The sequence below is a fragment of the Phaenicophaeus curvirostris genome, chromosome 3 (genome assembly GCF_032191515.1).
Source record: "Phaenicophaeus curvirostris isolate KB17595 chromosome 3, BPBGC_Pcur_1.0, whole genome shotgun sequence".
NCBI classification, from domain to species: Eukaryota; Metazoa; Chordata; class Aves; order Cuculiformes; family Cuculidae; genus Phaenicophaeus; species Phaenicophaeus curvirostris.
Genome location: NC_091394.1, coordinates 55,505,098 through 55,519,914, shown reverse-complemented (window position 1 = coordinate 55,519,914; position 14,817 = coordinate 55,505,098). Strand labels below are relative to the sequence as shown.

At 37.7% G+C, this 14,817-nt stretch overlaps 1 protein-coding gene across 1 annotated transcript in view; it reads left to right on the top strand.

Moving 5' to 3' along the window:
* Positions 1-14,817, top strand: part of PRKDC (protein kinase, DNA-activated, catalytic subunit) — an 86,234-nt gene that overhangs the window by 15,776 nt on the left and 55,641 nt on the right. The window contains exons 22-36 of the mRNA XM_069854076.1: positions 181-287; positions 687-777; positions 2,116-2,279; positions 2,926-3,078; positions 4,282-4,389; positions 5,177-5,403; positions 5,795-5,889; positions 7,816-7,915; positions 8,849-8,982; positions 9,499-9,753; positions 11,186-11,412; positions 12,300-12,508; positions 12,645-12,777; positions 13,849-14,007; positions 14,329-14,532. Coding sequence (XP_069710177.1) covers positions 181-287; positions 687-777; positions 2,116-2,279; positions 2,926-3,078; positions 4,282-4,389; positions 5,177-5,403; positions 5,795-5,889; positions 7,816-7,915; positions 8,849-8,982; positions 9,499-9,753; positions 11,186-11,412; positions 12,300-12,508; positions 12,645-12,777; positions 13,849-14,007; positions 14,329-14,532 — 2,366 coding nt within the window. The remainder of the gene's footprint in view (positions 1-180; positions 288-686; positions 778-2,115; positions 2,280-2,925; positions 3,079-4,281; positions 4,390-5,176; positions 5,404-5,794; positions 5,890-7,815; positions 7,916-8,848; positions 8,983-9,498; positions 9,754-11,185; positions 11,413-12,299; positions 12,509-12,644; positions 12,778-13,848; positions 14,008-14,328; positions 14,533-14,817) is intronic.

The window sequence follows — 14,817 nt, the reverse complement described above, 5'->3', positions numbered from 1 at the left end:
CTTAGTTATCATTCATACAGGTTAGTTTTCCTTAACAAAGATTTAAAATGAAAGAATAATAGTTGCATCTTAAAAATAAGTATGAGCAAAACCAGGGTGGGTTTTCTTAAAGAAACTGAGTAGGTACACAAGGTGTGGCTACAATAAACATTATTAATATCCTGTGGTTTTGTTCATCAGTTGAATCCCAGGATAACTGGGAAGTAAGGAAGCTTTCTCGAGCAGCCCAGAAGGGATTTAATAAAGTTCTGATACAGCGTTTAAGAAGAGCAAAGACTTCTTCATTGGTAAGAATTCTGTTTTCTTTTTAGAGTTAAATGTGAGACAGTCACTTACCCCTGTTTTTCTACCTTTCTTGTGTACGTACTTTTTTTCTGAGGGTTATTTCTACCTTGGATCAGTTCAGTGAATCCTATTCTACAGTGTGGCTCAAAAAGCTGTTACATAAGCACAGCTGGAAAGATGTCATATTCTAGGGTGAGAATGGGAAGGAAACAGAAAAGGGTACTGGAGAAATTGTGTGAGTCAGCACTGCTGCTAGATTGATTATATTATGAAAACTTCTTCTTTTTGCAGTCTTTATCCATATTTTAATAAGCGCCATGAAACTTACACTTACTACATAAACCAAGTTGCATCCATACAGAAGTAAGTCTTCACTAATATAAATCTGTTGAATTATTTAGGATGACATTTCCACCTTGGAAGCAGTAAGAACTAGAGTAGCACGCCTTCTTGGATCTTTGGGAGGGCAGATCAACCACAACTTAATTACTGGTGAGTGTTCTGTTGGTGTAAATAAAAATATTTATATGCCATTGCTGTCTCTCTTGAAAGCAGATATCAGTGAGATCTCAACATCACTTGATGAGAGTGCATGAGCTTTTCAGGGAAAGCTATTTTTTGTTTCTCATATTTAAACAAAATTGCTTTTATTCATTTCTGGAGTTTAGGAGAGCAAAGTATTCACTAACTTAGTGTAGAATGCAGTAAGTGAGTAGAAAACTCCTGTAAAAGGCAAAGGCTATGTGCATCTGAGTATATGGTTTTATTTATTCACCCCCCTTTCTCATTCTGGCTGCCCAGCCATTTCAAAACTGCCCCAGGCTGTGACTCTTCAGTACTTGTTTGCACCTTTTTACTACAGTTCTCACTTAATCCAGATTTTTGGAACTGCAGCCTGTGAATTGTGTAAATCTTGGCAAGCTTAATTCTTGCCTTGTGAGTTTAGGGTGCACCATGCCTTTAATATGTCTGGATACTAGAGCTCCATTTGAGTGTCTCCTCAAAACAAGTATTTTCTGTTCTTCTCTGTTCAGTCTTTGAATAAACTTTATAATTTAATTATTAAATATCATAAAATCTCATTAACACAAAAATTGAATAGTATCAGTGCCTGACCATGAGTTTTAAAGGATAGTTCGGTGCAAAATTTAGTCAGTCTAAAACAATAATGTCGTTTCCATACTTTTAGTGCTTACATTTGTTTTTTCTTTCAGTGAAGTGCTTCTCTGTTGCTTATTCAGTAATACTGTGGGAATAGTAGCATTATTCCCTGGAAATTAAATACTAAGTGTGGTCATACTTTGTTAACCAAACTAATGAATATGGGAACACAGGCAGAGAAGGGAGTAAGTGTGGCAGTTGTCCTTGGAGGACATAGCCATCAAAGTAGTAATTTTCTGTGGAACTGTACGAGTCTGTATGTTGGATCTTCTTGTCTGATCTGATCTTCAAGTTTTTTCTTTGCAATGGTGGTAGATTAAGTAGTGTACTGGATGTCTTAAAGAAGTATTTTAAATCAAGTGTTATTCAATGTTTTTTGGGTTTATAATTGTCTCCAGACTTGCCTGTATTAAAACTGGGGGCTGCTACAACTGTCCCCTGAAATGCTGGCTGCAATTATTTTTTTGTATGTGGTGGTTAACATCTGTTTGAATGTGTAAATAAAACCAGCCTTGAGTATTTCTGGTACTTGTGACATCCAGTAATTTATTAAGCGTTAACAACTTATGCAGTCTCAGTTGAACTTGGAATCTTAAGGGTTTTTTTGACTGAGATTTATGTGTAGTACATAAGGTTAATTTTTCTGTTGTTCTTTTTCTAATGCATTAGCTACCTCTGCAGAGGAGATGATCAAGAAATGTGTATCTTGGGACACTGAGAAACGTCTGAGCTTTGCTGTACCATTTGCAGATATGAAACCTGTCATCTATTTGGATTTATTCTTGCCTCGTGTGACTGAACTGGCTCTTTCTGCAAGTGACAGACAAACAAAAGTATTGATGTTTTTCTGCATCTTTTTTCATGCGAGTTGGTAAATGCTGCATAAAAACGTCTTTCTTGTTAAGACAGACCTGTTTTAATTAATTCATAGAAAGCAATGTGCTTCTTCAGTGCTCTTCCATGATATTATTCCGAGTGTTTAAAAGCTAAAGAGCAGAAGTTGCTTTTAGCTTTCTCACATAGCTTTGTGCTTTGAGAGTTAAACTTAACATAAAAATGAAAATTTTCAAGTAGTTGATCTTCAGCATTGTTTGGCCTCTTTCTCATGCTTATGAACTTGTGGGCCCAGTCCAGCAGAGCACTTAAGTAAATATTTTGCTGCTTTGCTGGGATGTTAATATCCAAAGAGAGAACGGAAGTATCCTTGAGAACACAATGATGAGTGGCTTATCCAATGATGGATTTTTCTCCAGCTGAAAGCGACTGCCCACAATAGAGACTAAAACATTTGGAGAAAGGCCAGTTAGAATGTGCACAAATTATTTCCAGGACATGATCTGTTCCTGGAACAGTGATTTAGTATATCTTGGAGTGATTTCTCAAGTACACCCTTTATTGTGACTCATTCTCTCCTGCTAACAATTTTGTCTTCTCTGTGAAAGTAATGGATGCATAACCAAAAGGACTTTTGAATTTCAGGTTGCAGCATGTGAGCTGCTACATAGCATAGTCACGTATATGTTGGGGAAAGCATCTCAAATGCCAGAAGGACGTCAGGGTCCCCCACCCATGTATCAATTACATAAGCGAATATTTCCAGTACTGCTTCGTCTTGCTTGTGATGTAGACCAGGTAAACAGATTCATTTACAAGCATTTTAGATGTTTAAAATACCTCTAAATGTGGGAATTGATTTATAATGTTGTTTAGAAGTTCTCCTGACGTGTGGCTTTTTTTTTTTTCCCCAAATGTGTTTTGTAAGCTGGAATTTTATTTAGGGATAGTTTTTCAGGATTGTGGGGAAATGGGGTGGAATCATTTTCAAAGCCTTCCGTAATGGAGTGTAATTCAGAGTAACTCAGACGAGTGTACAAATACATGAGGGTTTCAAGATTCACATATCAAAGTTCATTCAAAGAGTTTGTGTTAGTAGCTGCTCTTTATTGCTGTATTTAAGTAATTTATTTTTCTGTAATGTTAATTTGAGGTGAAGTTGATTATTTCAGTATTGGGTGAATGCAAAGCTATAATCCACAAGACAAGCGTTTGGGAGGGAATTTGAAGCTGCCTCTTTATTAGCTAAGGATAGTATATTTAATACAAATATCTGAACTTGGTTTTTTTCCTCCTTTACACAAAATAGAGTAGACACGAAGGTTTGGCTTCATTGAAAAAAGGTCTCGTGCCTTTTCAGACTGCTGTTTGGACCCATCAGATTCTGGTTTTAGACCGAAGAGATTTGTGTTCTGTTAAAATATACAGGAAGCTGTGTTAAAAGTTTAGGTGAAACTTTTTGCTGACAGTTGGCTGAACATAAACTGTAGGTAAATGATATCTGGATTGGTCCAAACCAATGCACACAGGCATGCACCGTGTATCTTGGGCATTTATATATGTAAGCAAGTATATTTAATGGTTCTTCATGTGATAGTATGACAGTACCTGATCAGATTGACTTACTGGTAGAATTGTTGAAATACAGCGATGTATATGGTAAAGATCAAGAGAGATTTTAGATCAAAAAACAGCTTAAAACTAAATTTCCCTGTTTCTTTGGCTGTATTTTGTCATATCAGTCTGTGGCATGCAATGTTTTTTTTCTGTCTTAGAAGATACTGAAAATATGCTTGGAGATCTTTGAGGTTGGTTGAATAGAAAGTAGTTAACCAGATTTTTTTTTTTTAATCCTTCATAAGGGAATATAATATGAAGCTGATTACTTATTTTACAGAATTTTTCCGAAGAAGTATTTTTTTATTCTTACATATTTTGAGTAGAAAAACAACATAAAAATATGTTAATCCTTCAAATGTAGTTGGCTTTTACTCTTTTCAGGTAACAAGACAGTTGTATGAGCCTTTAGTCATGCAACTCATTCACTGGTTTACAAACAACAAAAAATTTGAAAGTCAAGATACGGTGGTGTTCCTGGAAGCTATCTTGGTAGGTCTTAAGTCTTCCTTTTTTTTTTTCTGTGCCATATGACTTTGTTTCTAACTAGTATTATTTTACTACTGAAAGAGCCAGGAGCAAATCAACAGATAAAATGGCTCCCTATTTGCATGAAAGAAGGAAAGCAGGTGATCTTTTATTATTTCTTAACTGGGATTTCTATGATGGATTGCTGTTTCTTTCACGTTCTTAAAGTGCAGGTAACATCTTTAAAAGTGCTTCTGGAATTAATGAAATGTTGTTTTTATCATCAGTGTATACAAGGAACTTCTGAAATGCATAGCTTTTCCCCCATGCTGAATGAAAGTTGATGTCAATCTGTGCTTCGTTTTCTTTCAAGCTAATTTGCTTTCACTAGGTGCAAAAGCTTTACGTGTAAAACTGGCTTTTGCACTGACCTGAAGTGGCTGGAGGCACTGTAGGCCAGGAGGTTTTGCAGTACTTTACTAAATTAAAGTCAGTATTGCCATGCCACCTCTAAACCAGAGGAAACTGGCTCATCAGAAAATTAAGTGGCTTGGACAAGGCTTCTAAACTGTTCAGTAGCTGAGATGGAAATAGAAATACAGCTCTGTGAGGCCTAATGCAGTGCTGTGAAGGCTGGAAATACCCCTTTCTTTGAACAGTAGTGATTTGGAGGCTTTATTACTTCTGGAAAGTGTGAGGACATTTTTTTAAACTTAAATAATTCTGTCTATATAAACTGCTGTAATAACTTCTCTGAGTCAATGTCTTTTCTTTTTCATTCTTATAATGAAATAATGATGTGTAATTTCAGAGTGGTATAGTGGATCCGGTTGACAGCACTTTGAGAGATTTCTGTGGACAGTGTGTACGAGAATTTTTGAAATGGTCTATTAAACAGACAACACCAAGACAGCTGGAGAAAAGCCCAGTAAACACCAAGTCTCTTTTTAAACGGTTGTACAGTCTTGCTCTTCATCCTAGTGCTTTCAAGAGACTGGGTGCAGCACTTGCTTTTAACAGCATCTACAGAGAGTTTAGGTAAGTAAACAAAGCTGAGAACAGTAGCTAACTCGGGTTGAAGGTTCAAGGAGATTACAGTAATTGAGGATAGAACTCAATCATCCACTAGCACTCATTCTATTACTGAATACGATAGGTATAAAATTGAGTTACTCAGATCATTAATTTTTAATTGTAATATATATAGAAGTTTAAATTTCTATCACAAGCTGATAGGAGGTTCTGCCTATTGAAGGTGGTCAGCAGATATCCATTGCTGTTCTTTGAGAATGATTTACATGTATATTTTCATACAAAAATCGTTTGCAGTTAATCTCTACAATATTTTAATTTGTTTTTTAACTAGAATTTTACACCTAGTGCTTCTTCCACTCATGTTTCTCACCATATTTATTCCTGATTTTTAAAGGGAAGAAAATTCTCTGGTGGAGCAGTTTGTATTTGAAGCATTGGTTGTATTTCTGGAAAGTCTAGCCTTAACCCATACAGATGAGAAATCATTAGGTGAGCTATAATTAACTAACTGTGTAATGAACTAAAAAGCCATCCTGTTGAATCTTGGAATAAAAAAGGAAAACCAAATCTTTAACTGGAGGAGAAGTAAATGTGCTTATTTTTGCAAAAAAGGAAGGATTAGTTTTCATTACTGCTAGAGAGATCCTTTTGTATTTATTTAGTTAGGAACTCTTTGAATTGACTCCTTGCAGCATATAAAGATGGAATATTTTATGTTTGAGAGAGAGCCTTTTCACATTTACAATGATTTACAGTTTTATGGTACTACTAAAGATGCTGGTGGTGCTTTTGATTGGAGTCTTGGGTTTGCAGGTTTGTAAAATGTAGTTTGATGAGGGTCCTGAAGTCTACTCTTTTTTTATAACAAACCGAATGACATATGACAGCTGAATATGAGCCAACAGTGTGCCCAGCATCTTGGCCTGTATCAGAAACAGTATGGTCAGCAGGACCACGGAAGCGATTCTGCCCCCATACTTGGCATTGGTGAGGCCGCACCTCAAATACTGTGTTCAGTTTTGGGTTCTTCATTACAAGAGAGACATTGAGGTGCTGGAGCCTGTCCAGACGAGGGCAGTGAAGCTAGTGAAGGGGCTGGAGAACAAGTCTTATGAGGAGCGGCTGAGGGAACTGGGGTTGTTTAGCCTAGAGAAAAGGAGACTGAAGAGAGACCTTATTACTATCTACAACTACCTGAAAGGAGGTTGTAGAGAGGTGGATGTCGGTCTCTTCTATCTGTAGGTGATAGGATGAGAGGGAATGGTCTCAAGCTGTGTGAGGGAAAGTTCATATTGGACATTAGGGAAAATTTCTACACCAAAAGGATTATCAAGCACTGGAACAGGCTGCTCAAGGGAGATTGTCGAGTCACCTCTCCCTGGAGGTATTTAAAAGACAGGTAGATGAGGTACTTAAGGATATGGTTTAGTAGTGGACAGGTACGATTGGACTCTATGATCTCAAAGGTCTTTTCTAAGATAGTTATTCTGTGATTCAAATGCTTGAATGTTGGCATTTATTTATCTGTGGGAGATTTCCTCAATTTTGTAATACCCTTTCCTATTTACCTTGTCAGTCTTCTCTACAACAGTACTTATGATCCTTCAGTAGCTTGCTTTTCTCTTTTTTATTTTCATACTCTGACTTTTATCAATTAATAGTAATTGGAACATAAGGCAAAAACTTGGTATTACAAAGATTTGTTTCTTTTGGAGAAACAGTTCAGCTCCAGAGGAGGACTATGAAGATGCTTAAAGGGCTGGAGGACCTCCTATATGAGGGCAGGCTGAGAGAGTTGGGGATGTTCAGCCTGGAGAAGAGAGGGCTCCAAGGAGACCTTATAGTGACCTTCCAGTACCTGAAAGGGGCTACAAAAAAACTGGGGAGGGGTTTTTTACAAGGCCATGTGGTTATAGGTTATCGGGCAATGGATTTAAATTGGAAGGGGGAAGGTTAGACTGGACGTTAGGAGGAGATTCTTCATGACGAGAGTGGTGAGACACTGGAACAGGTTGCCCAGGGAAGCTGTGGCTGCCCCCTCCCTGGAAGCGTTCAAGGCCAGGGTGGATGGGGCCTTGAGCAACCTGGACTAGTGGGAGGTGTCCCTGCCCATGGCAGGGGCGTTGGAACTCGATGATCCTTAAGGTCCCTTCCAACCCAAACCATTCAATGATTCAATGATATGATAAAACTGGCTTCAGAAGAAATATTCATATGGAAAATCTTACAGTTTCTTTGAGCATGGAAAATGTAATGCGCAGTTTCATAGCAGAGGCCTTATGGTTGGCTCAGGCCATGTTGACCTGTCTGCTATTTTGTGATCTTGTTCTATGACCTTGCAGATTTCCTGTAGAAGCACAGAGTAGTGAAGGTGCTAGTATTTATTTAGACACGTCACTTCTCTTTTTCTAACAGGTACCACTCAACAATGTTGTGATGCTATTAATCATCTAAAGCGCATAATCAAGCATAAAGCATCTTCTCTGAACAAGGAAGGAAAACGGCGAGTACCACGGTCAGCAATTTGCCTTTCTTTTGCTTTTTAAGTATTACATTTTGGTTAACAATGTATGTAATTCCATTAATACTTAGGACAGAATGGGGAATTCATCCTATGACTGTGGCTTATAGAGATCTCCTGATATGTCTGTTGAACCACTGGTGAGAAATATTGGATATTGAAAAAAGGATCGTGATGGTCATTTATTCCGGTGTGATGACCTCAGAACAGAGAGCTTGCTCTAGTTTGGCAAGAAAGGGGAAGAAAAGCATGTGGCCCTCACAGCAGTGTTTATGATGTTAGCATCGAATTACAAAGCGTTTGGAGGAAAACTCTCAAGTCTCTTATGTTTTTTTTTTTTAATTGTTTTAATTGTTAGCAGTAGAAGGACATGATGAAGTAGTGGAAAAGATAGAAGAAACAAGAATGGATTCAATATCAGACTGGTAAAGCTCTGGGTCACCTGGTCTGACTGCATACCTGATCCTGCTTTGAGCAGGAGGTTAGACTAGAGACCTCTGGAAGTCATTTTTGACCTGAATTGTCCTGTGATGCTAGAGAAACAGACAAATGGAGTCTGGGAGTTAGCTCACTGCTGTGTCATGTGTTAAGTTAGGAGACTCGATAATTAGGGACAATAGAAAACTGTCCAGGCTTATTTAAGCTTTAAACTCCTTTTTTGTCTCTTTACAAAGAGAAGGAATTCTGCTTTTTAAAATTTTGCTGCAAAGTCTTGTCTATGAGGATCTGTAGTAGTGTGGAGAGAAAGGAAAGCAGTGCAAGATGTGCTTGTTGAAGAGCTCGTCCAGGTAGTGCACATGGGTTGTGGTTGGATAGATAGAAGGACACTCATAATACTCATGAAACGTTTTGATTTTTTTCACCTGGAAGACTGTGGCTTCTTGGTAGATTTCATGAGGACTGTTAATCCCTAATATTTTTGTGCAGAGGATTTCCAGCTACTAAGTCAGTGCGTCTTCTGGATGTTGTCATGTGGCTCTTAGTGCAGTGTGGACGACCTCAGACAGAGTGCCGACATAAAGCCATGGAGCTCTTCTATGAGTTTGTTCCTTTATTACCAGGTATTGTAAGTCAGAGTACACTGTTATCTTTGCTTTCTAAATACTATGCATGCCTTCCCTCTGTGTTCTCTGTGCAAAATATGAATTACAAGAAAAATTATTTTTGAAGGAAATGTCTGTTCACTCACTGCTGTTAAATGGAAAGTGAGTAATAGCTTATATTGGGAATTAAATATTGTGAGAACCTCAGGGTTTATAGGCACAGAAAAGGGGTTTATTGCGAACTCCCTACCAGCCAGAAACAAGAACTTAAGAGGCCCAGAACTGCTGTTGTATCCAGCTATGAAAGCAGTATTTGCTAACTGAGAATTAGTGGGAGTGTCTCATAAACTGAAGTCTTCCTTGTTGGTAATTTAAATATTAAGACCAAGGCTAGACCAGAACCAATACATTTTCTGCTAGAAGATATGGTTTACAACAAGGTTTAGGCATATCAGTCTGTTTGCTTCTAACACCTTCCTAGTTTGAAATGTGTTTTTCATAGAGAATGCATATGTATGGTTTTATTTTTATCAGGAAACAAGTCTCCATCTTCTTGGCTGGCTGATGTTCAAAAAAAACCAGGTGTTTCTTTCCTTATTAACAAATTTGAAGGAGGTGGCAGCGATGCTAGAAGTCCATCTGGGATACTTTCTCAGCCAACTCTCCGTGGTATGCAGGAGCCCTTCTGTTTGCAGACTGTCATGCGGTGGATGGATATGTTCTTAGCAGCGCTGGACTGCTACAATACGTTCTTTGAGCTACGAATGATCAAACCTTATGAAATACTGGGTGAGCAATTAACTGTTGCATTAGGTTCATTCATGTCTGTTACACAAAGCCTGTCCAAGATGAGTTCCTAATGGGGACTTCAAGTTTTTTCTTAAATCGTAAAGTCGTATAGGTTGGAGAAGACCTTTAAGATCATCAAGTCCAACTGTAAACCTAACACTCCCAAGTCCCCCACTGGACCATGTCCCAAAGCACCACATCTACACATCCTTCTAAATATCTCCAGGGATGGTGACTCAATCACTTCCATTGGCAGCCTCTTCCGGTGCTTGACAACCCTTTCAGTGAAGTAGTATTTCCTTATAATATAGTTTAGAACTCTCCTGGTGCAATTTGAGGCCATTTCCTCTTGTCCTATTGCTTATTACTTGGGAAAAGAGATCAACTCCCACTTCTCTACAACCTCCTTTCAGGTAGTTGTAGACAATGCTAAGTCTCCCCTCAGCCTCCTTTTCTCCAGACTGAACAACCCCAATTCCCTCAGCCACTCCTCGTAAGAGTGAGTGAGAAGGGACACTCCAGCCCCTTCTCCAGCTTTGTTTCCCTAAAGGTAGGGTCGATGAATTTTACAAACTCTTCCAGAGATTTCAGAGACACTTGTTGTACCGTGTGTTTTCTGATGAAGTACTTTGTTAATAATGTATCTGAAAATGTTTCTTTTTAGTCCTTGAAATATACCTTTGAATTTCTGTCTTTGTCATCCAACCACTAGCAACTTCTTTTACTGGGAGATAATGCGGGCTTTTAGAGGGGGTGTGTTTGGAGGGTTTTTTTAATAGCCTTCCAAAGCTGCTTTGTTTATGTCTGGAAGGAGCTATCAGAAAGTGATGAAAGAATGACCATTTTTCACTTCAAGCCCATGCATGTTACCTTTTTTCAGTTCCTAATGATTGAACTGCATCAAATTCAAACCCCTTATATTGGAATTTTGATCAGGTGCATAGTAATACTCTGTGTAGCCACTGGGTTTCTTAAAAAGTTTTTCTTTTTAGTTGTTCATGCAAGTCTAAACAAAATGGTTTTTATCACTGATACAGTTGTATCTTCATACAGTTAGTTGTACTTCATGTGGTAGCATTTCATCTACAGTCTGGTAGAAGTTCTAGGTAGTCAGTCTGTCAGTATCATCTCTGTATTGGTTTAAAATAATACTGTAAGATCATTGTTGGATGCAGTTAGCACAGAGCTAAGTTATTCAGAACTAGGGATTTAAAAGTTTTATTCTTTTATTACACGTGCCTAAATCATCATCATTAATAAGTGCTTGTAATGATAAGTAAGTACAAAGCTAGGGCATTCAGAAAATACTGGTGTGAGATGTGTTGACTTTCTGGTTTGTGTCTCAGTTCGACTGTTTTCTTCCAAACAAAAAATAATGTATTTGAAAGTTGAGAGCTGCTGCACCATTTCAAGTTATTGTGGTTCTTCTTAGGTGTAAAAGAAAGATCCTCATTCTTGAAATCTGTGCAGTTCTTCCTTGAAACTATTGCTTTACATGATATCCATGCAGCAGAGCAATGCTTTGATTGCAGTTCAAAAGGCAGCATGTTTAGTCCACAAGAGAGAGATTTGTATAATTACAGCAAGTGTACAATTATAGTCCGAATCATGGAGTTTGTCACAATGATCCTGGAAACATGCCAGCAGGACTTCTGGAAGGTAGGCACTGAAATCTGTAGTGGATAAAAGTTACATGTTTTATATGTGGTTAGAGATTTTGTGTTTTTATTGCAAGATTAGTTTGCTGGAGAACATCATTTTTAGTTGTGTTTTAACTGAAAATGATGACTAAGTGTCACAGACTGTTACAGCTTTCAGATGTAAGTGAAAAGAATTATATTGCAGAGTTGAATTTTAGTGGTTGATTTAGTTTTCATTGGAGAAATTAATATTTCCTGTGTATTCCAGTTGTCTGCTGACTATGAAAGTGTCATTCTGTATGGTGCACTTGCAATGAATATTTCTTGTGTGATTCCTGATGGCCTTAACTGTGTGATGGTGATAGCTGCTTAAAAGACAAAGGCAGATTAGGGCAATTCTTTCTTGAATTCAGTATAAATACTCAGGTATCTCCATTTGCCTTGCTTTGCTGCAATATAAACTGTATTCAGCCATACAAATTATAGTACTTACCAGTCTCTTATGGCATTCACACTGCAAGCTTTAGTTCTGAAACTGACTGTCTTTTGTTTTAAATTAGTCATTAATAGTGTGCACAGAGGTGTACATCTGGATTTCCTGGTGGTTACAGGTGTAATCAGGACTGAAACAGGCCTATGTGGACATAAAATCTTATGTGCAGTTTGTTGAGATAGCATATATTCTATGTATATTTGTATAGGTACTTGATCTTTGTGTATTAGCACAATTGATGGAAAGTCAGACATTTCACAGAGAAAAAGAATGTTGCTTAGCAAGAATAGTTACTGGTTTATGTTCTGTTTCATTTTAGATACAAGAACTAAGTATTAGTTATGAAGAATAAAATAGGGAAATCTAAATGGATTTTTAAATAAAGCTTTTATTTAATCTTTCATTCTTTCTAGCTACTTGAGAAGGAATTGCTTAATGCAAGCCTTATAGAGCTTCTGGTGATGACAGTGTGTGATCCGTCGCATGTAGGTTTTAACACTGCTGATGTGCAAGTCATGAAAAATCTCCCAGATATCTCAGTAAGACTCATGAAAGCTTTGATGAAATCTCCCTATAAGGAGTCTTTGAAATTGTGCATTAAAAAAAGAATCACGCCGCAGAGGTAAGTAGGTGCTTTCTGGTGAGCATGAATCCAGAATAAATGCTACTCACCATGAGAAATGGATAATAAATAATGTGTACAGTTGCACATGGAGCTCCCCACCGATGTAATGTTATTGTTTCTCTTTTCCTATTAGCCTTGAGGACCTTTGTTCTGTTGATCTGTTTAATTCAGACGCACGTTTTGATCAAGTTAGGTTTAGTGCTCTCCTTTCAGCCTGCAAGCAACTCCAGAAATCTGGCCTCCTTCATTCTGTTCTTCACAATCAGGTAATTGTTTATTTTTATACAGTAAAGAGATTTTCCTGTGTAAAAGGCCAGTATGAAAATAGAGAACAGATTAGATGAAGTTGCGTAAGTGAAATGAACAGCGAAGAGCTGATGCTGAATAGGATAAGAAATAAATGTTTTCTGTTTATTCTACAAATGTTAGTAGGACAATACTGAGGTTTGAATGATCTTCATAATTATGGAAGAGTCATGTCTGTCTTTCTCCTAGTTTCCAGGTCTTGGAGGGAACCAGAATCTACCTAAAATTTTCTTTCAGTGAGCTTCACAAGACTGAAAGCTCAAAAAATCAACATTTAATACCATATGAAGGAATCATTTTTCAAGAATTTTTACAGAGAACATTCAAAGTGATGGGGAAAAGTTAGAAAATTAGTACATTCTGTCTGATCAGAAGCAATATAGTGCAATACAGGGTCTGAGTTACAGGAAAGCAGGATGGAGAACAGTTGAGGAGTGAGAGTGTGGGATATGTTACTCGAAAGAATTCTTTCTATTAAGTTCCTGACTGTAGCTTATCTTACTTTGGGCAGTTGAAGGAATACAGACTATGCAGCAGCCATAAGGAGTGAGAGAGAGTTGGTCTACTGTTGAGCAAAGCTATATTTAGCAAGTACAAAATATTTAATTTCCACAGAGTATTTGCCATATATCCTCTACATATAAACAAAAGCTAGAGCTGTGGTTGTAGGATGGTGGTATTCAAGGAGCTGCTTGGTTTACCTTTTGTGGCCCACCTGCTCTGACTAAGCTATTCATTTTATTTCTGTAGTAGTGCTGTTATCTGGAAAAAAATCTGGAGGAGGATCAGAATCTTTTGAAGACGGTATTAAAAGCTATTATTTTGTTCTGAGCTCTGTATGCAGAAGGATTGTCTGGTTAAAAATCTTGTCCCTCAGTTAGAAAGGTATCTTGTAATGGTATATTTGCATTGCTTTATGAGACTATGATCTGTAGTTCAAGTGTTGTCATTAGTTATACAGGTGGGTGGGAAGGCCTTTATGTTATTTTTTCAGTTTACGTTAATTGTCATCTGTTTGTTTATTTCTACAGGATGAAGGACCTCATTTCTTAGTTGGCTCTAAGATTCTTTCAGTTGTTTATAAAGGTATTGCACCTGGGGGTGAAAGGATGTCTCTGCCGTCATTGGACATCAGCAGTAAGCGATTAGCTGATAGCCTCCTGCAGCTGGCCTTTGCTATTGATGACCAGGTAGGATACAGTTCTCCAGTTTTTGTAGTGAATCATCATTTTATGCTTATCATCAATAGTCTTATACCCATATTTTGGGTAGAAGAACCAGATGCTTTATGCGTAATCCTACACAGGAACTGTAAGAACTCTTTGACTTGGGTGACAGTTGTAGTTAACAAGCATTTGGTAGTCTATTTGTGCTTTATTTTTGTGCTTTCTGGTAACATTTAAAAGTTTAGGATTGAAGCTTTAAAAAAAAAAAACCCTCATGCTTATATAAGAAATGAGTAAAACTTAATGTGCTTGAGATAACTCTTGTCTCTGTTACTTAATTTTCAGTGTGAGGAGCTAGTAAGCCTGCTGTTGAACACAGTGGTGTTATCTGTGCCATTATCAGGAGCATCCCCAAAGAACCTGATCAATTTCTCTCATGGACAGTATTTCTACAGCCTGTTCTCAGAAACCATCAATCAACAGCTGCTGAAAAACCTGGATGTGGTCATAGTCCGGCTTATGGAATCATCTGTCAGCAATCCCCAAATGGTATTAGACTCTTCTTTAAAAGGGGAAGGTCAAATGGGGAACGCTAGAAGTAACACTTCTTTGTTGTTGTTGTTATTGGTGGATGTAACTGAGTAGTATAGTGGGGAGAAAGTGCATTTGATTGCACTTTGGATAGCATTTCATCTATAGGATTTTTTTCATTTTGGTGGGGTTTTTTGTTTGTTTCTCATGGTGTATGATGCCTACTGGTCCTACATTCATGATCTCTGGCAACCTGACATAACTTAGGCTGTCTGTCATCTCACGTCAAACTGAGTGGAAAGT